Below are 25,476 nucleotides of genomic sequence, written 5' to 3' on the forward strand. Positions count from 1 at the left end.
CCCCATCATTGGTGTCAGTGGGAGGAATAGCGCCCCATCATTGGTGTAGGTGGGGAGAATAGTGCCCCATCATTGGTATCAGTGGGAGGAATAGTGCCCCATCATTGGTATCAGTGGGAGGAATAGCACCCCATCATTGGTATCAGTGGGAGGAATAGCACCCCATCATTGGTATCAGTGGCAGGAATTGCGCCCCATCATTGGTGTCAGTGGGAGGAATAGCGCCCCATCATTGGTGTCAGTGGGGAGAATAGTGCCCCATCATTGGTGTCAGTGGGGAGAATAGTGCCCCATCATTGGTGTCAGTGGGGAGAATAGTGCCCCATCGTTGGTGTCAGTGGGGGAGGAATAGTGCCCCATCGTTGGTATCAGTGGGGAGAATAGTGCCCCATCGTTGGTATCAGTGGGGAGAATAGTGCCCCATCGTTGGTATCAGTGGGAGGAATAGTGCCCCATCGTTGGTATCAGTGGGGAGAATAGTGCCCCATCGTTGGTATCAGTGGGAGGAATAGTGCCCCATCGTCCGTGTCAGTGGAAGGAATAGTGCCCCATCATTGGTATCAGGGGGAGGAATAGTGCCCCATCATTGGTGTCAGTGGGAGGAATAGTGCCCCATCATTGGTGTCAGTGGGGGAGGAATAGTGCCCCATCATTGGTGTCAGTGGGGAGGAGGAATAGTGCCCCATCATTGGTGTCAGTGGGGAGGAGGAATAGTGCCCCATCATTGGTATCAGTGGGGAGAACAGTGCCTCATCGTTGGTGTCAGTGGGGGAGGAACAGTGCCTCATCGTTGGTGTCAGTGGGGGAGGAACAGTGCCTCATCGTTGGTGTCAGTGGGGGAGGAACAGTGCCTCATCGTTGGTGTCAGTGTGGAGGAGGAATAGTGCCCCATCGTTAGTGTCAGTGGGGGAGAGGAGCGGCTGCTCCTTCTTCCAGTGCGGCCGCTCGATTTTCGCGGGGCCGCTCGGCTCCGCCTCCTCGCCGGTGATTGGTCGCCTGTGTGCCTTTCCAGTGCTGGCGCCCAATCACCGGTGAGGAGGCGGAGCCGAGCGACCGCATGACCATCAAGCGGCCAAACTGAAAGAAGGAGCAGCCGCGCTTCCTGGACCGGATCGTCGTGGGACCGGAGCCAGGTAAGGTACAGCAGCCCCTCTGTCCACCCCTGTACTTAGTGTCCGCTGGAGGAGGAGGGGGGGCGGCGCCGCGCCGCCCCTCGAAAAAGTGCCACCCTGACACCGGCTCGCACCGGCGTATAAGACGACCCCCGACTTTTCAGAAGATTTTCAGGGGTTGAAAAATCCTCTTATACGCCGGAAAATACGGTACTTCTTCAGAATATCAAAAGGTAGGAATCTGCAACAATGTTTGTTAAAATCCTTATGATGTTCATAGATCACCTAGAGGGAAATGTTTATTTTTCAACAAAAGTGGACTTACTCTTTAAAGGTGACCACTGTGAAGCAGTTCCATGTGACCAGTTTCACTTCACATTGGTAAAATTCAACATTCCGGCAGAGTGATTTATGCAGGCTCAGTCTCTGGACTGTCACATAACATAACTTAATAACAAAACCAGGCTAGAGGTGTTTCAAGACTCCTAGGGAATAAGTGGGATACCAAATGTAGATCTCCTGACTTCCAAGTTCAACAATAAACAGAGTAGGTTTGTCTCCAGATCCAAGGATCCCCTAGCCTTTGCAATGAATGCTCTGGTGGCTCCATGAGATCAGTTCAGTTTGATCTATGGCTTTCCTCCTGAAACTCCTTGCTTCCTTGTTCTGCAGAATCAAGATAGAGGGTGTCCTGGTGATACTCATTGCATCCATCTGATCCAGGCAGATGGGGTACTCCTGATCTTGTCAAACTCCTAGTAGACTCTCCATGGGCCCCCCCAGATTGCCCAGATCTTCTGTAGCAAAGACCAGTTTTCTTTCCTGATTTTATCTGTGATTTTAAATGCCTGGTAGCTGAAGCCGAAGGCTGCAGGGATGGGGCCCATCTGATTCAGGTATCCCTACGTTTTTAAACGCGAGAAGATCGGCTTCTTGCGAAGTCCACCATCGCACCCAGAAGGTGTATTTCTTGTGGTTTGAAGCAAGGAAATTCCATTTCAGAAAGGAAATCTGTGGGCTAAATCCTGTCTTTTTCCATTCTGCTCAGGGCCAACAATTGGCCTTGAGTACCATTAAGGGTCAAATCTTGGCCCTTGCAGTTATTTTTCAAAGATGTCTTGCCTCACTCTTTAGTGAAGGCCTTCTTACAGATTGTTGCAGACATTGCTCCCCCTATGATGCTGTGGGATCTCCACCTATTTTGTTAGTTCTTCAGAAACTGTCCTCTTGAACTTTTCATTGATATTCCTTGTTGCCATCACCTCTGGAAGGCAAGCTTCTGAGTTAGTTGCCTTAACCTGTACAGAACCTTTTTCTTGGGCTGCACAGAGATGCATGTAGTCCTGAAATGTAGTCTTCCTAAGGTGGTTCTTCCTTTCACCTTCACCAGAACATTGTTCTTCCTTCTCTTTATCCTCCTGCATGCCATCCAAAGGAGGTCTTGATGTGATATGCACTGTTTGAGTCTTTCTCTCAGATACAACTCCCTTTAAAAGGCTGGTTATTATCCCTGAAAGTCCCCGAAGGGGGCAGCCTGTGTCTTGTTCCAATATTGCCCGGTGAGTTTGGCTACATGGATTCTACCCTTCCCTGTCAAGCGTACATCACAGGATTAGTGCTTCATTTACTTTTCAGCATTTGTCTTCAGACCCAGGCCCAGTTTTTGGTTCACATGTTTAAGTATTACCAGGTGGAGATTCAGGCCTTTTTCTAATGCCAGCTTCAACTGTAGGTTCTTAAGGCAGCAGCAATAACCCAGTGTACCTGAATTACTTCATCCTATGTCACTTAACGTAAATGGTTTTGATTTCCAGAGGAGCACTGGTTATCTATAGGCCCTGCAAGCTTAACGCTGGCCATAAATGGAATTTTTTTTTTTTCTTTCAAATAAACCAAAGGCTTCCCCCATCCACACATGTAAGGTACATAGAGAAATCCTCATCACTGTACTATTGTGTTCTGACAGCAGGATTGCTGTCAGAATAAATTGATTGGCTGCATGTACTAATCGAATAAAACATTTTCCAACACTCCCATTCAAGAGAAGCTGATTATTAGATAGACTCCTCTCAAATGGAAACTGCCATAGATTAATTGAAATTTGTCCGGTCCTTGCTGAGCTGCCCAATTTTTCATCCATCTGTGGCCAGGTTAAGTGGTCTACAAATGTTTTTCCTCATCACACCTTTTTAATGTTTTTATCTGCAAATTGTGAAAGCACTCAATTTGGAGATTTTTTTTGCCAAAATGTTTTGATTCGCTTTACTAACATATGTGAAGGGTTTTTCTAACAAATGACTGCCTCCTCAAGAGGCAGCTCCACCTGTTTCCAAGTTGAACAAGTCTATAACCACAAGTAAAGTGCATCACTACTATAATTCTGACAATTTAATAACTAATTCTGGTCTCATCCAAACAAACCAAAAAAATGACAATACTGTTAATACAATGATTTAGTGTTATAAGTGTCATGAAAGGCCTTAAGATCATGATTAAAATCCAGTCATTCTCCACTTCCTTCGTGTTCAAATATTCTGATACTCTGAAACTCACTAGGCCAAAACATGGAATCCTCTTATCTGTGTGTATCAAATCCCATGACGAACAGTACTTACACTCCTCCTAAATTACTGTGACCAGTCCAGGGGTAACTAACCTTTTTGTCCAGACCTAAACTAACTTGTTAGGTCGGGCATGCTTGTTTGTCTTTACAGGTCAAAGTAGATAACATCTGGACATTTTTCCTTCTTAAAAGCTCACAACAAGACGTATGCAAATACAAATAGCAGCCATATAATATAATAATGTGCAGCCAATTTATGAAAGCATATGTATAAAACTGCATTTACAGATACAGTGCCTTACAGTCCATGCACATAGAAAGACAGCTCAATAGAAAGACTCCCAGTCCTCCCTGCAGACAGTGAAATGGGTACATCCTAGAGCAGTGTTTTTCTGTTTCAATATTTTTATTAAGAAAGTTTTGCTTTAGGAATATAACAAGCTCAAGATACGCCCACGCAGGGGCAGAGCAGAACAATAACACATAAACAGATACATCCTGCTGACTTGTATTAGCCAAATAACAAAATGTCCAATGACAAATGACATCAAGGAGGGACGGCAAAAGCAGAACCAAATAATAGCAGCAGTAATCCAACATAGTACCGGAAAAAGAAGAAAAAAGGTTAGAGGAAAGGATAAAGAACATAAGACGACAAAGAGCAGTGTTTTTCAACCTTTAAGTCAAGGTGCCCTTTGGAAATGTGCACAATCCTGAGGCACTCCAGTCTGAGGGCTCCTTCACACCAGGAGGTGCATCTGAGAACACCTTTTGTTGCGTGTTTGCACACGTCACCCTTCAAATTCCCCCTTCTAGCACCCCCCTGAATTCCCCCTCTCAGCACAAAAGAAAAAGAACACAGCACCACCTATGAGCAGTCTTAGCTGGTATAGACCCCTTCTGCTATAGGCAATCCAGTTTATTTCTGCCTAGTGTCTTCAGGAGTATGGACCTGGATCCCTTTTTCAAGGGACCAAAAGTAATTGGACAATTGAATATAATCATAAATAAAATGTTTATTTTTAATATTTTGTTGAAAATCCTTTACTGGCAATGACTGCCTGAAGTCTGGAACCCATGGACATTACCAAAGACTGGATTTCCTCCTTTCTGAAGCTTTGCCAGGCTCTAACTGCTGCTGTCTTCAGCTGTTCTTTGTTTGTGGGTCTTTCTCCCTTTTAGTTTTGTTGAAATGCTTGCTCAATTGGGTTGTGATCAGGTGATTGACTCGGCCATTGCAGAATATTCCACTTCTTTTCCTTCAAAAGCTCCTGGGTTGCTTTTGCAGTGTGTTTTGGATCATTGTCCATCTGTACTGTGAAGCGCCGTCCAATCAGCTTTGCCGCATTTGGCTGAATCTGGGCTGACAGTATATCTATAAACACTGCAGAATTCATCCAGCTGCTTCTGTCTTCTGTCACATCATCAATAAACACCAATGACCCAGTGCCACTGGAAACCATGCATACCCATGCTATCACACTGCCGCCACCATGTTTTACAGATGACGTTGTGTGCTTTGGATCGGTAGCTGTTTCAAGCCTTCTCTACACTTTTTTTTTCTTCCCGTCATTCTGGTACAGATTAATCTTAGTTTCATCCATCCAAAGAATGCTTTTCCAGAACTGGTCTGGCTTTTTTAGATGTTTTTTGGCAAAGTCTAATCTGGCTTTTTTATTCTTCAGGCTTATGAATAGTGTGCACCTTGTGGTGAACTCTCTGTATTGCTCTTATGAAGTCTTCTCTTGATTGTAGACTTTGACAATGATATGCCCACCTCCTGGAGAGTGTCCTTCACTTGTCTGGATGTTGTGAATGAGTTTTTCTTTACCATAGAAAGGATCCTGCAATCATCCACCACTGTTGTCTTCCGTGGACGTCCATGCCTTTTTATGTTGCTGAGCTCACTAGTGTGTTCTTCTTTCCTCAGAATGTACCAAACTGTTGATTTGGCCACTCCTAATGTTTCTGCTATCTCTCTGATGGATTTGTTTAATTTTTGAAGCCTTACAATGAATGGCCTGTTTCACTTGCATGGACAGCTCCTTTGAACCCATGATGTAGGTTAACAGCAAAAGATTTCAAATGCAAATACCACACTTGGAGTCAACTCCAGACCTTTTACCTGCTTAATTGATGAAGAAATAACAAAGGAGTAGCCTTCCTCCCATGGTAGGGAACTCTGCTCCAGCAGGTAGGGAGAGCTCACTGGTGACACTGCATGTTAGTGTTGACTCAAGGAGGCGACTCCTGGGGTGTATGTAAGCCCACCTGAGATTGGTTGTGGAGCTGTGGGCTGCACATGAGAGTAGAGCCTGCACTTATATCCATACTGCCTTAGGGCCTCCTGTCTAGCGGTCTGATGTACCCTGCTGTAAGTGTTGAATAACGGCCCTTCCCCATGACAGGTGTTGGTTCTTGGCTGTATCCTATATATGGCTTTTATGGTTCCTGAGACTTTTCCCTCCCTACACAAAAATGGACTCTCTCTGGGGCCACCTTTCAAAGTTAACAGGTGGCCTGGGGTTCTCGGAGGCATAGGGGGCTAGCCAACTGCGAGATGCCCTCTCCTGCTGCTCCCTTGGTTGGTATAGCAGTGTCGTGGTAGGCGGACGTGGTCTGAGGCGCCCTACCTGGCACTGACTGCTTCTGCTTGCTGTTCAACATGGAAACGACACTGCATTACTATAATCTGGAATGCAGGTTATGGATTCTTCTGTGAGAGAGGTGGAGGCCTCTGCTTGCTCTCAAGAGCTGATGGTCGCACTCTTTCCCCCAGTGTGGGGAACATTACCGGGTAAGCTCCCTCTGGGACTCCCCCTACAGTAGTCATCCCCTTGTGTGTGCAAGCACTGGTTAAACAGGGAACAACCATAGGGAACGATTCTTTGCCCTTTTTTTTGCATGGGTCTTTCTGTAGTAGTGGACCTCGCCTTCTGGGGTAATCTCTCCTACTACCAGGTTGTCTATGGTAACTGGATACTGGTGGAGGAGTCTCCCTTCCTTAAAGACCCTGTGGGGACCATAGGGGAGTCATCCTTATGTTTCCCATTACAGGGTCGGTGCTGCAGCTGTATTGATCATGTCCCTGTTGTCTCGGACACACATTGCATGGACCGAGGTTCTGCAACACTTTTTTTTCCACCAGTCGTGTATTAGGTGTATGGGTACCTGGCAGACCGTTTGGTCAGGGGCTGGAGGTATCAGGTGTGCTACATCCCTGGATGCTGCTCCACTCCTTTCAAAGCTCTCTTTCTCAAAGGTAGGCCTTGTTGGGTGCCTTGTCTCATATGCTGGTCAGCTGGCCTGGCTACTTAAAGGGCTTGGCAGATATGCCATTCCAGGGAGATTGTCTCCTATGGGCCACCTTGCATGGTTTCATCAAGGACCTTATGGGAGGGAATCATGAGTGCTTTCCTCCCACAGACCAAGAGGGGAAAGGAACCACGCTGGTAATCCTGGCCTTTCATTCCTGCCCAAATTTGGCCCCTTCGTTCCCTTGACTCCTCTGACAAGGGCTCCATGGCGTTCCTGGCCTCCACTGGTGGTGCCCTAGCACCCTTGGACCCAAAGGTCCACCAAGTCCACTGACAGTCTTCCTCTCATTCCAGACAATTGGGTCCGTGATCTGGTAGCGTTTGGCTGCAAACTGGTATTTCGTTATTATCCACAGGAGAAATTCTTCCATCACTCTTGGCCTCCAATCATTTAGTGTTCGGGCCTTATATGGGGCAGTGTAGGATCTGCTAGTCCTGAGCATATTAGTTCTTGTGCCTGGGACGGAACGGCTCTGGGGGTTTTCACTCTAACCTGTTCACAGTTCCACAGGCCCCAATGGATGCATACTTGCATGTTGCAGTCTACAAAGGACATCAGCGGTCTTTTTGCTTGGTAGTGGGGGATGCACACTATCATTTTGGGGCACTTGTCTCCCAGGGGCAACACAGTGGCTAAGTGGTTAGCACTTTTTTGTTTATTTTTTTATTTTTTATTAATTGCAGCTTACAAAACATGCAAAGAAAACCGTTTTATACACACTCATCTACAATTTATTACAATTTTTCCAAAACCCTTTTCCCCTTCTCTCTCCCCCCCCCCCCTCCCAGGACCTCCTTTGTTTTCTTCTTATTGTTCCTCTAGTGTTCCTTCTTCACATCTACATTTTTCTTTTGAACTCCTTTTACCATCTCCCCCCTCCCCACCCCCTCTCCCCCATCAGCACAGCAAACCTCTGTGTAAGTTCAAACTCATTCCAACCTTTCCAGATTTTTCTAAATTTGTCCATTTTATCTTCTCCACTATAGTATAATTCCTCCTTTTTTTGCATATTTTCCACCCTTCTTAACCAGTTCTTTAACTTAGGAGTCTCCTTGACCTTCCAAAACTTAGAGATCAACCCTTTTGCCGCATTTACTAAATGAGGTATCGTATCCCTATATTGCTTAATTGTTAGGTCAGTGTTATGGAATAGGCACACTCATAGGTCTTTACATATTTCTTCTCCTAATTGTTGGACTACGTCTCGCCGAAATTCCTGTATTTTGGGATACTCCCACCATATATGTGTCATTCTATGCTCCCTCCCACATCCCCTCCAGTAAAGAAGTGAATTCACTGGATGTAACTTATGAGCTCTACTGGGTGTAATATACCATCTTGTTATAAATTTATAATTCATTTAGACTGTGTTCATATCAACTGCCTCATTTACCATTTAAAAAAAAATGTTTTCTCTGCTGATCTCCTAATTGTGTTTTTTAACTCTTTCTCCCATTTACTCATAAACAATGGTACGACCGGTTCAGCCATGACAGGCAGTGTCTTATAAATACGCAAAGCACAAATTTTTTGTGTTCCTTTTAAATTCAGTAACTGCTCTATTAGGTGCAGATTCTCTTTCTCAATGGTTGTGGGAGTGAAACAACGAAATGTCTCAGTTGAAGGTACCACGATTTATCCATCCTCCAAAACACTTCTTTTTTTTTTTTTCTACTTCAACTCCTGTAAAGTGCATAACTCCCCTTCCTTCATAATATCCTTTATTCATGTTTCCCATCTATAATCCAAGTTCCTGTGATAGTGCTCATCCCTGGTGGGAAATAATTTTTTCCCACCAATGGTATTATCGGAGAGTTATACTCCCATCTATTTTGTTTGTGCATTACGTCCCATATCCTAAATACACTCTTGGTAAGAGTGCTCGTATTTACAGAAAGCCCTCGGTGTTGTTGTGGAACCCAAATTACTTTATCTAACTGTGCTTCACTCAGTGTGCGTTCAGTCTCAACCCAACTTTTCCCTTGTGAATTATACACCCAATCCATTATCCGTGACAAAATTACTGCATAGTAATATCTTTTGATCTCCGGCATATTTAATCCCTCATTTATTTTATCTTTACATAAGACCTCATATTTCACCCTTGGTTTTTTATTCATCCATAAGTATCTCATTATTCTTTTTAATACACTATAAAACTCTTGCGGCAGGTAAATTGGAAGCATTTGGAATTTATACAAGATTTTAGGGAGTATCACCATTTTAACTATATTAATTTGGCCTATCCAGAACACCGAGCCTTTTGATATTTTCTTCAACTCCTTTTTTATTTCATTCAATAATGGTATATAGTTCGCTTGATAGATATTCTTAATTGACGGGGTTAACTTTACTCCTAGGTAGTTTAACTCTTTACCTTGCCATTTAAAGAGAAGTTTTTCTTGTAGTACTTGTCTGTCCACTTTCAGCATATTAATATCTAGGATCTCCGATTTTGTGAGATTTATTTTAAAATTTGATAGTTCTCCGTACCATTTTAATGTTTGTATTAAATTTGGCAGCATTGTTCTAGGATTAACCACATAAAATAGCATATCGTCTGCATACGCTGCCACTTTATGTTCTACCTCTCCTATCCGGATCCTTTTTATATCTACACTTTTCCTTATCGTTGGTAACAGCAGTTCCAAAGTTAATACGAACAAAAGGAGTGAAAGCGGACAGTCCTTCCTCGTTCCATTGTACATTTCGAAAAATTCCGGCAATATACAGTTGACCTTTACTGTTGCTGACCAGTGACAATACAAAGTTTTTATCCATTGAAACATGTTGGGCCCAAGCCTTATTGCCTCTAGGGTACTCATCATAAATCCCCAATCCACCCTGTCGAAAGCTTTTGCAGCATCTTTCAACAGGAATACCACAGGGGTCTTCTCTTTCTTGCTTTTTTTGTAAAAGTAATAACAATCTCAGTCCATTATCTCTACCTTCCCTCCCCAGTATAAACCCAACCTAATCTAGATGTATCAGTTCCGGCATTAAACCCTTCAACCTATTCGCAATAATTTTAGCATATAATTTTGTATCTACATTTAACAATGAGATTGGTCTGTAGCTGGCGCATTGCGACATATCTTTGCCTTCCTTCTTTTGGTAAAGTTTCCTCATTTGTCCTCCTTCTCCCAGTGCGTTCATATAAATACCCATTTTTGGCACTAATAGTACTTTTGAATTTCCTATAATATCTCACTGTGAATCCATCTGGTCCTGGGCTCTTTCCTGCTGCTGTACTCCTTAGTGCAACTTGCACTTCCTCTTGTGTTATCGGTCTCTCTAACATTACCCATCTTTCTTTATCTAATCTAGGTAATCCCGCCTCTTTTAAATATGTCTGAATTTTTTATTTCTCTCTCCTTCCAGATCTTTCTTTTTGGATTTAACTGCATATAAGGAACTATAATATTTTTGAAAAACACTAGCAATTATTGTAGTTGGGTACACTAATTCTCCTGTTTCATTTCTGATTTCCTTTACATAATTTATTGATTTATTTTTTCTCCCTAACCTTGCCAAGAATTTTTCCGGGCTATTTCCCCATTGATATCTTTCTCTAAGCACCCTGTTATAGACCTTGTTTGTTTCTTGTTCTAGTAAATTACTTAATTCTTCTCTTTTTATAACAATCTTATATTGTACATCTATTTCTTTTTTTATGAGATTGCTCCAGTGTAAATAATTCCTCTAATAACCTATTTATCCTTTTCTGACCTCTTTTTCTTTTTTTCCGCTCCTGTAGCGATCAGGATGCCCCTTATATACGCCTTATGTGCCTCCCATACTGTGGCTACCAAGATTCCCTCCGTTTCATTTGTTAGGAAATATTGTTCTATCTCCTCTCGTATTCTCTTTTCTGTCTCTTGATCTTGAATGAGTGTCTAATTTAATTTCCGTGCATATGCTTTATTCTGCACCCCACTCACTTTCATTTCATCGTGACAGGAGAATGATCAGATAAAGATACAACTTCTCTATTGGAATCCATAACTTACTCTAATAATCGATGTTCTACCATTATGTAACTAGTAGCCGACCGCAGATAGCCGAATGACGGCTGCACTGCGGCCGGCCAGTTCTGAGTGGACGTCAGCTGATCACGTGATGTGGTAAAAGGCCAATCACAGCGGCCTTTTACCACGTGATCAGCGGCCTTTTACCACGTGATCAGCGGTGTCCAATGACACGCTGATCAGAGGGAAATGCAAGTGCCGGTTCTCGGCTGCACTTTCCTCACGCTGTCAGATCGTGAGGAAAGTACTGCCGAAAACCGGCAGTTGTCAGAGCGGGGAACGGCACTGATGATCAGGGCACTGATGATCAGTGCCCAGCAGTGCCACCCGCAAGTTCCGCCCACCTGTGCCCAGCAGTGCGCCCACTAGCTCCGCCCACCTGTGCCCAGCAGTGCACCCACCTGTGCCCAGCAGTGCACCCACCTGTGCCACTCTGCAGTGTCACACACCTGTGCCCAGAAGTGCCACCCACCTGTGCCCACCCACCTGTGCCCACCCACCTGTGCCCACCAGTGCCACCCACCTGTGCCCACCCACCAGTGTCACCCACCAGTGCAGCCCAGCAGTGCCGCCAGTCAGTGCCACCAGTCAGTGCCCAGGGGTTGTGCCAGTCAGTGCCGCCAGTCAGTGCCCAGCAGTGATGCCAGTCAGTGCCGTCTATCAGTACCCATCATCAGTGTCACCTATCAGTGCCGCCTATCAGTGCTGCATATTAGTGCCGCCTATCCGTGCCACCTCATCAGTGCTGCCTATCAGTGCCCTTTAGTGCTGCCTATCAGTGCCCATCAGTGCCGCCTCATCAACGCACATCAGTGAAGGAGAAAAAATACCTGTTTGAAAAATTTTATAATAGAAACAAAGAAACTTTTTTTTTTTTTTCAAATTTTTTGCACTTTTTTTATTTATAGCGCAAAAAGTAAAGCGCCCAGTGGCGATTAAATACCACCAAAAGAAGGCTCTATTTGTGAGAAAAAAATGATCAAAATTTCATATGGGTACAATGTTGCATGACCGCGCAATTGTCAATCAAAGTGCGGCAGCGCTGAAAGCTGAAAATTGGCCTGGTAAATAAGGGGGTATAAGTGCCTGGTAGGCAAGTGGGTAATCCAACCTAGAATATGTCGCATGTGCAGGGGAATAGAATGTGTAATCTCTCTTTCCTGCCTGCTTCATTCTCCATATGTCCACCAATTGATATTGGTACAGCTTCTTTTTATTAGCTCTCAGGCCTCTACCTCCATCCCTCTGCCAACACGACGATGTATCAATCTGAGGGTTCATACAAAAATTTAAATCTGTTACAATCAATACTCCTTTCTTAAAATCCATCAGTTCCCTCAGGGTTTCTAGCTAAATCATTGGATTCTTATTAGGGCAATATATATTCGCAAGAGTACATTCCATTTCATAAAGTTTCCCCCTTAAGAATAAAAACCGACCCTCTGGATCCACCATCCTAACTTCCTAAATTTCCCTGAGAATCTTGTGTCTTTTTACCGGGATATTTAGGCCCTTTACTTTATAGGTCATAAAATTTACAGCATTCCTATCAACCATCCTGTACTTTTACTCTCCACCCAATTTCCTTCCTTTCCCCGTCAAATCCTTGTATCTGGAGATCAAAATGTAATACAATTGAAACACTAAAGTTCTCCCAGGTGGTCCATTTCCACTTCCCGCCTCCTTTCATAGTTTGAACCCCAGGAATTTCTTCAACATTTTCCAAACCTCCCCTCCCTCCCCTGTCTCAGGTCATTATGTAGTATCACCATCATTTTGTGAGCATTTCTACAATTTCCATTTTCGTGGGCATCTGTGCACTTGATCAAAATCTGAAATCTCTATTTCCCTTTCATTTTCCATAGTTAAGGATTCTTTAGTCTGATTCAAATTCAAGATTCCTGATGACAAGCTGGCTTGATCTCCTTTGTTTTTTTCCAAATGACATCTTCCTTTTATTCCCTGCTGCCTTTCTGGAGTTTGATCCTCAGGACTTTTCTCTTGCGGGGGCACATACTTTCTAATTATGCTCGTACTTTCTTGTCGTGTTTTTACTCCTCCTTTCACAGATTTATTCTTCATTGTATTCAATTTTATTCTTGCTTTAACACTCAAAAAGATGCACTCTTTCCCAAAAATAGCTGATACTTTTAAATTCACAGTCAGGCAAAACGCTTTTCCTCCTCTCCTTTTCTTCTGTCTCCACTGGGTGACCCCCACTTTCTACTATTTTTTTCCCCCACCAAAACATTCTCCTCAGTGGGGGCAAAAGTATGTAAAGTCCACAAGATACAGTATTATTATACAGTATTTATAAAGCGGCAACACAGTATAGTATAATGTATGTGTGTTCCATGCTTCTGCAGTAACTCACCACCTCCAATAGCCTCCCCTCTTGCGGGCCACTCACTCCTCCTTCACCTTGCCTTTTTGACTGGTCCTACGCCTGTCAGCTCTGTTGGGGTGTTTACACATGTGGAGGGTTACACTCCTTGGAGATCGCTGCCCAGCATCTTGCACTGGCTCCTCTCCCCTTTCCCACAATGGTGACTTGCTAGATTCCCGGCATTGTCACGTGATCACTCCCAGTGTTCACCACTCCGGCTCTCCTCCGTCCCACCTCGCGAGAGCTCGGATGCTCCTCTCCTCTCGGGACACACCGCCACCACCTTTAGCTCCGTGCCAGACCGTGGGCTCAGCAGTAACCTCTCAGAATGCAGAACAAGGTAGGGCAGGGGGCTGCATGCATTCAGGTGCAGTTCTCCCTATACATTTCTTCCCCTAAGTGGGGACAGAGGAGCACCTAGCCTGTACATCCTTTCGGCACCATGTTCAGGCCCCTGTAAACCCATTGTGGTTAGCACTTCTGCCTAGCAGCACTAGGTTTGTCGGTTTGAATCCGACCCTTGGCATCCCTGCCTGGAATTTGCATGTTCTCTCTGGGTCTGTGTGGGGTTCCTCCCACATTCCAAAGTGGCCTTGGATCCCCCGAATGTTCTACAAGGTGTGTGCTCCATTCCTGGCATGGCTGAGACACCGGAGGAGTAACATACCGGGTTATCTGGATGCCTGCTCCAGTGGGTGGACTCACAGGCAGCACGGATGGGCGTCCTGGAGATCACAATGCTTTCTTGCTAACCTTTGGATGGGTCCTGACCTTCTGACAGTCTGACCTGACTTCTAACAAGGAGTCTGGGGTATCTTGGTCTGGTTCTTGACTAAGCCAGGGAGTTTCTTCTGGTGGACCATATCCAGAAGCTTTTGGCCTGTGCTCCTCCAGAAGATTTTGGCCTGTGCTCCAGTTGCTCTCGTTCCGCGGGCCATCTTTCTTGCGGTCGGGCACACAGGCTCTGGATTGGATAGTGTCTACCTTTTGAGGCAGTTCTGTCTGTGCAGTCTCCTTGAGAGTTCTGCATAGCATAATTCTGGAGGAGTTGTGTGTGGTGCTGAAAGTGCGCTGAGAAAGGTAAGAGGAGAACCAGGGGAGAGCGGAGTCATGGAGGCCAATGGAGTGGAGTTTACTGAGGGGGAGTGGGTGGTCAACTGTGTCAAAGGCAGCAGAAAGTTCTAGGAGTATGGAGTAATGGCCATTAGTTTTAGCAGTTAGTAGGTCATTAGTGAGTTTGCACCCGTATTACACTCATATTTAGGGTGTAACATGTTACTATGCAGCACCCCTACTACCCCCCTCAGCCACACTCCATGTGACAGCAGGCAGGAGTTCTTCTCCCTGCACTCTGTGATATTTTAACCCCTTGGCGCTGACGCCTCCCAGCCCTTTAAGGGTTTCAGAAGCCGGGAGGCGGGGCGGGGTTTTAGGGTCATGTGACCGCCGTGTTTTGCTGCCACGGCGTTCACATGATCGGGAAAGGTCCCGATCGAAAGAGGAGATCGGGACCTTTCCGTGAGTACCGGACATGTGTGCTGGGAGCGCACAGGACGTGCACTCTCAGTACATGTTTTTCTTAATTGCACGCAAATGTATGGCCGCTTGGTGTCAAGGCCCAGACGCCGGGAGGCTGCTCATTTGCATGAGGCCGTCGTGAAGAGGTTAAAAAGGGTGTGGCTGTGCGGTCGGAGATCTGTAAATGAATGAACTACAAGTCCCATCTGCCAACTGCCAGCTGATCTCGGGTGTAATGTCTTGCAGTCCCCAAGATAAAAAAAAAAATAACAATAATAATGCTGAAGCTACATACAGTTCATATAGCTCTTCGAGCCAATGCAGCAGTTCGTGAGGGAAATAGTTCATTTTGACCAACTTGGTCAAAACCATTTAAAGAGAGAGGAAACCTGGAGATCCACTGTAAAGCAAACAAACTCATGAACTACTTTCAAACAACATGTTCTGAGAATTTTAGAACAAATATTCCTAATAATTTTCTTACGATTTTCATTCAAAATTCTATTCGTGTGTCCAACCTGACAGCTTACAGGCACTAATAAGCTCAAGGGAAGGAATGCAACACTGAGGCCCCTTTCACAGGGTTGGACTCCGTTGGGATCTGCAGGAGATCAGTGGACTGAACAGAATGAGAGAGCCATCCATGTCTGCTCAGTTTATGCAGAACGGACATGGATAGTCTGTTCTGCTCTGTGGGCAGCTGGGAGTAAACAGATTGCGCTTGTCTTTTTATATCCAACTGCCCTCTTATCTGCCAAGACGGAGGACGACGGATCCCCTTTCGTGTTTTTTTTTTTTTTTTTCTTACCGGATCGGAACATCCAACAGGCAAATGGGTGAAAGGGGCCTAATTGCTTCACCAAGTACTGGTTTGACTTTCAAAAGAACCTGTGCAAAACACGCTGCCTCTAATAGCAGAAGTGCAAACCTGTAAAAGCTGCTTTTTCTAGTAGCCCATAAACACTTATAATAATAGTAAAGTAAATAAATGCAATACAACAATAATTGTTTCTCCAATATTGCTTTCTTTGCTAGGTCAGACTTGTGTTGATATCAAGGACAATATTGTGGATGAGGGCTACTACTTCACTCCTAAAGGGGATGATCCATGTCTGAGCTGCACTTGCCACAATGGAGAACCTGAAATGTGCGTAGCTGCTCTATGTGAGAAACCACAGGAATGCCAGCAATATCGCAAGGATCCCAAAGAATGCTGCAAATTCACTTGTCTTGACCCAGGTAATTTGGACTCCCTTAATGTTTTTATGTTATAGGGTAGTTGTATAATTAGAAGTGTTTGTATCTATCTTTTTTTAGGAAAGGATACCTATGACTTATATTTTAGTGCACATCTGTTGTATATTAACTGGATATTTGTTGTGAGGTCCTGACCAGGTGGGCCTGTGATGACAGTTTATAAAGCAGTGTCTGCTGTACACAAAGAAACCGGTTTAGTTACCTGCCACTAAATAGATGATGTACATATCATGTAACATCAGCAGGATAATCCGTAACCCCTCCAGTGGTATTTATTGGCAGCAAACTTTATATGAAGGGATGGCTACTTTAAGATATAGAGGTAGAATATATATTCATATAACTATATGCTCGGTGTGTAGATTGTATCTTTTTTCTTCTAAAGACACATGTTTAGTCAACTGTTACCAGTTATCAGCCATTTAGTCAATCAGAAACCTTTCCAGTGTCCGGACTGAACATCATGGATGGAGGAATCTCCACTGCTGAAATTAAAATTTTCCACTCAGCTTAGTCGATTTCTAAAACTGCTTTTGTCAAGCAAGGAGCTTTCAGGGCCACCTACATCTCAAACTATGACTAATTCTTTCTAAATTAAAGTTATCTATGCATATATGTTAAAAAATATATATATTTTTTTTATTGTTCTGTGTATACTCTGTTGTACTTCTCAATCGTCTCTGGTACTTGAATATCCAATGAATTGCTACACTTTATGGAAATGAACCAAGTTTTCTGGGACTTGCTTGAAAGTTGCATTGAAAAGCCTTCTTTCTATGCATATATTTAAGCATCGGCAAGAGGAATGCAGAGGGAGGGGCAATTCCTCATGGCCTTTGCATGTCTTAGGAAAGTGCTTACAGCCGAGATAAGCCGTTTTCTTCATAAATGTTGGATTGGCTGCCGCAGGAGGGGAGAAGTTGGACCTCAGAACTATAGTTAGAAAGCACTTGGAAACATAAGAAAAGCATGGGAAAACTACTACATGTACTTTGTCCCATAGGGGACAGCACTGTAAAATAAATGCTAGATCTTCTTTAATGAAATATGGGTTGAGCTGGAAGTTGCTTTGCAGCTGGCAAATACGTAGGGGTTTTTTTTTTCTTTTTATCAAGGTGCCGATAAATAGTGTAAAAAATTAGCTAATACATAATTGTGGTGTTGCAAATTACTTTTGCAGCTTAAAAATGACTGCTGTAGAATGTATCTATACATGGCGGCAGCACCGTATAACCTTTTCTTCAGCATTCTATGGTAAACGATCATGCTTCTTTAATCATGTTTAAGTGATTCTTGGTTAATGCATAAACCTTTTTATTTGTTTAAGCACAACTGAGACCCATTGTTCTATTTAAAGCACAAGTAAATAATTTCCTTGCATTTGAAAAACTAGCATTATAGAGCATGTTTATCTTAATCATACAGTACAGGACTCTGGCTGAATATTCATAGACCCAGGGTTATAGGCTGGTACCTTCAGCTTTGCTGGACACGCCCCCTTGGGCATACCCCTATACCCCCTATCCTACTTCATGAGAGCTTGGATTTTGATAATGTCCTGAGGTGATGGACCTCCTCTTCCTTACAGAGAAATAATTTGCTTCACTAGTTTATTATCTTACTGCAGATTGTTTTCAGTCAACTATTCAACAATATAAGCACTGGATCTGAATTGGTGCAATCTCAGTAAAACCTGGGGAGCTGTACCCTGGGCTTTGCAGTGTGTGGATGGCCTGTATTGTTGCCTCAGGTAATGGATCCTACTTGGGCACTTACCTTGGCACTGGGTGCAGCGAATGTAGTTAATTGCAGGGTGCTATACAGGTCCAGGGCCGTGGTCCATTCCCATTGTTTCTAGACCCTGAAGACCCCTCTCTGAGTATGTCCACCATGATGGGCGAAGCCTGGATCCTAATTAAATACCAGCAAAGTGGACAAGTACAAGTGTAAGACAAGTTTACCATGTATTGAACTCATATTGTAGTCGCACTGTTTACAGGTTTCCAAAATAGTATTCGTTCTAGGATAAAAAGATAAGGAAACTGGGTATGTGTTTTGAAATGTATCCACTTGTATAGTGTTAAATTTTTTAAACTTGGAAGTAAAATTCAGCCATTCAGAGTGTAGTCTCAGGTGGGTGATTAAGGTGTTACAACACACCACAGGTTGCAATATTACCTCCACGTCTGCATGGAACCCTTTATAAGGGAATCAGGCACTTCTTACTGGACTTCTACTGTAAGGACTTTGTTACAGGGCAGTCTGCACCTGGATTGCTGTGCACTCCTTTATAGACCAACCCCCATTCGCACCCTACTTCATGATTATCCCACTAGGGAAATACCTTCACTAAAGGTAGTGACATAAACCAGGCAAAACATTTGCTCTGCCGAAGGCCTGCAAAACACTCAGGCCCTTTTTAACACTGGTCTGTGCATCTGACTGGCTATATCTCAGACACAGAACAAGCCGCCTATCTGAGCAAGGAAGATCTTTCTACAATTATGTTAAACTTTCCCGTACAATTATCAGCTTTATTACAGCCATCGCTGTCCAGACCACAAAAGCTCCAAGCTCTATCAAACTCGAAAGGGAAATGCTTCCTATAGAGAATACAGACGTTACGGGAAATGAAAGGAACCCAGAGACCGTATTAGAGAAGGCCGGACCATGACTTCATGCAACGTGCTTGCCAATGTAGATGTACTCACTTTAGCTCAGTGCAAAAGCCTTGAAATTGTTACACTTGATTCTCCTTGCCTCACCGATGCCCCCTTGGGTACCTGCTAAGTCATCCCCCATTCATGTACAAATAGAATAAATCCACTGTCACCAATGCTGTGGGTTATTATTGCGCTTACTGTCATCAATGCTTGAGGTTGTTATTGTGTCCACTGACACCAGTAATCAGTTGTTGCTCTCACTGATGGCAGTGCAGGGGAGGTGGGGGATTACATTTCACTGGGGGGGGGGGGGGGGCAGGAAGTAGGTGCACTGATACAAGTGCTGGGGGCTGTGATTGTGGCAACTGACACCAATGCTGGGGGTTATTATTGCATCCACTGACCCTAATGGTGGAGTATGGCTGTTGCATCCACTGACACCATTGTTTAGGGTTATTATTACACTCACACCAGTAATGGTGGTGGTTATTGTGTCCGCCAACACCTGTGCCTGGGTCCATTATTGTGTTCACTGACACCAGTGCCGGGGGCCATGATTGCAATCATTGACACCAATCATGTTGGGTTACAATTTCATCCACTGACATCTGTGCTGAGTGCCATTATTGCGTCCACTGACACTAGTGTTGGGGGTTATTATTGCGTCCACTGACACTAGTGTTGGGGGTTATTATTGCGTCCACTGACACCAGTGTTGGGGGTTGTTTTTGCGTCCACTACAACAGTGTTGGGATGGTAATTGCATTCACTGACATAGGTATTGGAGTGGTTATTGCATTCACTGACACTGGTGCTGGGGTGGTTATTGCGTTCACTAACACCATTGTTGGGGTGGTTATTGTGTCCACTGACACCTGTGTTGGGGTTATTATTACGTCCACTGACACCTGTGTTGAGGGTTATTATTGCACTTCCTAACTTCAGTGCTGGAGGTTATTATTGCATCCATTGACACAATGATGTGGGTGGTTATTGTGTCCTCTGACACTAATCTTGAGAGTTATCATTGCAAACACTGGCACCAATCATGCAGGGTTATAATTTCATACACCGACTCCAGTGCTGGGGGTTATTGTGTTCACAGACACCATTGCTGGGGGGTATTATTGCATCCACTGACACCAGTGCTGGGGGTTATTATTGCATCCACTGGCACCAGTAGGGGTATTCATCCTATTCTGGACCTATAATCCTCAAACAAGTATGTTCATGTTCCAGAGTTTCACAAAGAATTAGTAAGGTTGGTTATTGCCCCTCTGACTACTGATGCTAAGTATTCCCTTTGCCTCAGTCAAGATGCTTATGTACATATTCCCTTTTATCCATCTCACCAGCGCTTTCTACATTTCACAGCAGGAGACAAACACTTCCATTTTGTCACACTGCCATTTCACCTATTTTCTGAACCCAGAGTATTCACATAGGTACTTGCACTTCTTCTTGCCGCCTTTGGAATTCAGGGCATTCTGGTGACAGGGTACCTAGATACCTCTCTTTTAAAGGGCTTGTCTCCTTTCCGGTTGCTTGAAAACCTCCAAACGACTATTAAGATACTATTAAGATACCCAACTGAAGCGGCCTTCAGTTGGGTATTTAACTCCCAAATGTGTGCTCTCTAACCTTCCCTTCACCTCGTTCTGAACACAGCCAAGGTTAAAGTTTTTCTTTCAGAAAACAAAATTATTCAAGATCTCATGCTTAGTTCCTAAGATCAAAGTGAAACCCCTCCTTGAGAGATTCTCTGAGGGTTCTGGGTCTCATAATAGCCTCATTCGAGGTGGTACCCTTTTCCACATCTTGTTGGCCTGGAACAAGCATGCTTGTTTTCTCAACCTCCATGTTTCCCTTTCCAGCCAAGAAAGGAACTCCCTAGCTTGTTGATTTTCCTATCAAACTTAACAATGGGGAAGTTGTTTCTACCACACCCAAGGAAGTAGATAACTGATGCCAGTCTCACAGGCTGTGAAGGAGTGTTCCAGTCTCTCTCTTCAGGATTATCCAATCAGGGTAAAAGCAAACAGCATCACAGCTGTGGCCTATACCAACGACCAAGGGGGTTCCAGGAGTATCCTTAACTGAAGTAAGTCTGATTTATCTCATGGGTGGAAAAACACTGTCCAGCTCTTTTTGCTGTTCAGATCTCAGGAGTGGACAGCTTGAAGGCAAATTACCTTAGCCGTCACTGCCTGGACCAAGGGGAATGAGGCCTTCATCCCAACACCTTCAACCTTTTATGTCAAAAATGGGAAACTCCAGATGTGGACTCCCCGACCTCCACGTACAACACATTTATCCATGTTTTATAGCCAGGACCATGAAACCTCTAGCACTGGCATTGGATGCTCTGATAGTTCCCAGAACCTTGTTCAGTACATATGTCTTTCCTCTAGTGTAAATTCTACCCCTATTGCTCTGCAAAATAGAGCAGGAGAAGAAACCAGCGATTCTCGGTACACCAATCTGGCCTGGGAGAACCTGGTACACACACATACTCAAACTTCTAGGCGACCATCCCTGGCCTCTTCCAAACAGGCCAGAGCCTTCTATCCTGAGCTGCCTGTTCCATCCTGCTTCTCAGTTGCCAGCGTGGCTTTTGAAACCCAGGTTTTGAGGGACAGAGTACCTCTGATTCGGTCATTTCCATAATGCTCCAACTAGAAAAGCCACTTCTAGAAAGATTTGCTGTTGTACCTGGAAATTCCTCTTTGCCTGATATAAACACAGGCATTTAAATCCCATAAATGTCTGTGCCTCAAATTTCAGCCTTGTCTATTTTTTTCCAGAAATCTCTGGCTTCATTTCCCTGGTAAAAAAATCTTTTTCGATGTGTTTCTAAGATTGAACCTCCAGCCCTGCAGAAACTGCCCTTTGAGCCCATCAGAGAACTCTCATTGGATGATCTTTGCTGCAAAGTGACCTTCTTAGTGGCTATCACATCTGTCAGACATGTCTCTGAACTAGCGGCTCTCTTGCAAGGAGCCATTCCTGATCCTTTACAAAGACAAAGCAGTCTTGCGCCCAATACCTTTCTTTTTGCTTAAAGTGGTATGTAACTTCCATCTTAACAAAAAAAGTGGTCCTCCCTTTCTTGTGCCCTGCTCCTAAGCACCCCAAGGAGATTGCCTTTGTTTTCTGGACCCTGTCAGAGCTAGTAGTGTTTATCTAAAAGCAACAAGTTCTGTAAGAAAGACAGATTTTCTTTCTTTTGTGTTAAAGGACTTGTAAAGGACATCTGTCTGAGAATCCTATTTTGGATAACTCATCTCAAGAGCTTACACTCTAAAGGATAAGACCCCTCCAGTGTGAGTATTTTCTGAGCATTTTGACATCAAGCTTCTGTTACCCAGTTTTTAAAGGCCATCACCTGTTCTTCAGTTCATACCTTTTCTAAGTTCTACCAGGTTTTTGCAGCAGCACTCTAAGTTGGATCTGTTGACCTTTGTTATTGTGGGTCCTGTTGGCACAGTTCTCTTTGCCTTATTGTTGCCCACCCTTCTTGTTCATTGCTTGGCGATGTCCCAGAGTCTATGAATATCCAACCTGTGTCCTGTACTGTACGATTAGGATAAGAGGAATTTTGACTTGCCTGTAAATTACATATCTTTTTGTTCCTGTGTTAGTCTGCATTACAGGCTAAATAAACTGAAATCTCACAGAGTGCGGTAGGGTTATAGGGGTACGCTGGGGGGGATGTGTTCATCAAAGCTAGCCAGTGTCCTATCATCTGGAGGTAACAGCCTATAATTTATAGACCCCTATAGGATCTATAAATAACAAGTCTGTGTCTTATACTGTACTCGAGGATATGGAATATACAGGTAAGTCACAATTCACTTTACTCAAAAATGACCAGTTTCTTCAAGAAAAACATTTTGTTTTGTGAAATGCAGGCTATTCAGTGTGTGTTATTTCAAAGACACTTTATGAGATTTTATTACAGCCTTGAGAAAAGTAAGTGAACTGGATCTTATGAGGACAGAAGAAGCAGAATGCGCAGATGTACAACTGCTCAAAGGGATAGTAACAGCAAAATATGCAGTTTGAAAAATACGTGTTTTGCAGGTTCTCAGCCGGTGGAGTTAACTTCTTTTTCTATACATAACACTGTGCTAAGGATACATTAACCCCTTCAAATCAAACAAATCTAAATGCCTAAGCACAATTCTGCAACGTTGACATGTGTTAGTAAAACCGTACATATTATCACTACTTTGTACATCCAGGCGGATTATACCTTGTTTTTTTCAGGACAAATTGGGCTTTCATTTGGTGGTAAGTGGTAATGGATAGCTCCTAATTTTTTTTTATTATCAAAGGAAAACTGGCCCAAAATAGTAAAAAAAATATTTTTTTTTATTTAGCTGTGTGCTTCTTGTTACGACCAACACCTACCTCCATAGAACAACCCAAAATAAATTCTCCAGCTCTTGACGATCGCAGCGATACCATATATGTGTATGTTATTTGTTGTTTGTACCCGTAGTACAGCTCAGAAACAATAGTACGCATTTTGTTTTTTTGTTTTTGTTTTTTTTTTGTTTTTTCTTACCTAAAACACATTGACACGGACATTAACGCTGACACCAATTTTTTTTTTTTTTTTTTAAATCCTGATATTTGACCCTGACCTTGACCCAAACACTAACCCTGGCACTGAACTAGATCAAACCTTGATCTAGGTATTTTTCTTTATTTTGTTATTTTTTAATATTTATCTTTTTTTTTTTTTTAATCTCCGTATGTCAGGAGTTAGAAAGATACAATGTATCTCTCTTCTCCATTCATAGAGAGAGAAAAAACAAGGGGGCCGGGCTGCACAGTGACTGATCACTTTGATAGCCAATCAGAGGCTATCACAGCGAACACGTGACCCGGAATCGGGAGTCCCGGGTCCCAATCCTTAGAACGGGACCTGAGGCTCTCAGTGACACTGCGGTCTCTGTGCTGGGAGTGCGCCGTGCGGCGCACTCCCAGCACAAAGACAGGTACGCAAATAAAAGCCCAGTTCCGTGAGGCCGCATATTTGTGTGCTGTTGGTGGTGTTAAGGGGTTAATAAACCTGCTACCTTTTGACTGCTTCCAGCTGACACTTTTTGACAATGTTGTGGCTGGTTCACACCACATGTGTGTTGTTTTTCTGCTTCAAAAATGCATAGACAGTGGGTTACAATGGATTTCAGTGGCAAATTTCACATGATTGCAGTGTGTTCCAGTACAGTCATCAATAGTAGAGCATGCTGCATTTTATTTCTGCAAGGAACTATGCTGGAATGTGGCAAAAACATACCAGAACTCATTACAGCGCAAAAATAAAAGCCCAAGGTCGCATTAAAAATACATCAAGAACACATTAAAAAATGCAGAAATGCATCTGGACTGCATTTCTATGGTTCGAATCGGCCCCTAAAGCTGACTGTCACTGATTTTTGTTCTCCAATAAGAATCAGAGTTTTCCAATCACATGTCAGCTATGACAGTGATCACATAATTGGAAACAAGATTCGTGTTTACATGCTAGCTCAAAGGTTTACCTTGCCTGTAGTTAGAAATGTGCATCTGTTTAAAACTGTAATTGCCTAACATATATAGTATTAAATTTTTTTCCCATTTTGTACACTTATGTTTATGTTAAACAAAACTTTTTTTAACCAATTGGTGTACCAAAAAAAATTTGCATTGGTCTTAAAGGATAAACAAATTTAAGTTTTTAGATGGGTAAATTTAGTCCTAGGTTTTTTGTTCCTTTTTTTTTTTTTTTTTTTTAAATGATCACATGACCTCTGTTCTCAGCTTCATAAGGGGCTTAGAGAGCTAGGGTTGGAGACTGCAGAGTGGCGTGTCAGCGGGAGGTAGAGAAACCACTGTACACAGATCTTCCCAGTGAAGAGCTGTGCAAGGGGTAGTGTCAACATGAAGCTGACCATATGATTACAGGCAGGCTGTGATCCCAAGTTGCATGCAGAGAAGGAAACTGACCATGCTGGGATAAATATGCTTCCATGCCTGGCGTGGTCAGTTTGAAATAGGAGATTAGGGGACTGGCAAGATCACCAAGTATTTTACACAAATGAAGCAATGCAAAAAGAACAAGATACTTTTTTTTTTTTTCTTTTTTCAAAGACAAGCACAACAGACACATATCGGGAATATGAAATGTCCGGGTAACATTCACTTTAACTAGAAAGTCTGGGAGGAAATCTAAAATGTTTCTATGGATCTCATTTACACCTTTCTTTATTTTTACTTGCAGCTTGTACATGTATTTTCGGCAGTGTGTATTTCCGTGAGTTTATCAGATGTTTTCTTTTGAGCAGACACTAATATAAATATTTTCTATTCTTCATTAGACGGAAGCAGTCTTTTTGATTCAATGGCCAGCGGTATGCGTCTGATTGTGAGCTGTATCTCCTCTTTCCTCATCCTCTCTCTGCTGCTTTTTATGGTTCATCGGCTGCGTCAGAGAAGAAGGGAACGCATTGAATCTTTAATTGGGGCCAACTGTAAGTAGCTTCCCTGCAACAGCACTTTTTTTTCCCTTAAAACCTAGTTTTGTTATAATTGTGTAACAGATATTAAGAATGTACAGAATTATAATTAGACCTGTACTATC

General features: G+C 43.4%; 1 protein-coding gene across 7 annotated transcripts in view; it reads left to right on the forward strand.

Annotated features, from left to right (window-relative positions):
* DGCR2 (DiGeorge syndrome critical region gene 2) overlaps positions 1-25,476 on the forward strand; it is a 116,818-nt gene that overhangs the window by 78,170 nt on the left and 13,172 nt on the right. For all 7 annotated transcript variants that reach the window (XM_089653185.1, XM_089653188.1, XM_089653190.1 and 4 more), the window contains 2 exons: positions 15,961-16,164; positions 25,214-25,366. In XM_089653185.1, the coding sequence (XP_089509311.1) occupies positions 15,961-16,164; positions 25,214-25,366 (357 nt within the window). The remainder of the gene's footprint in view (positions 1-15,960; positions 16,165-25,213; positions 25,367-25,476) is intronic.

This window comes from Staurois parvus, unplaced genomic scaffold (genome assembly GCF_062004578.1).
Source record: "Staurois parvus isolate SC_StPar_1 unplaced genomic scaffold, SC_StPar_1.0 ptg000704l, whole genome shotgun sequence".
NCBI lineage: Eukaryota > Metazoa > Chordata > Amphibia > Anura > Ranidae > Staurois > Staurois parvus.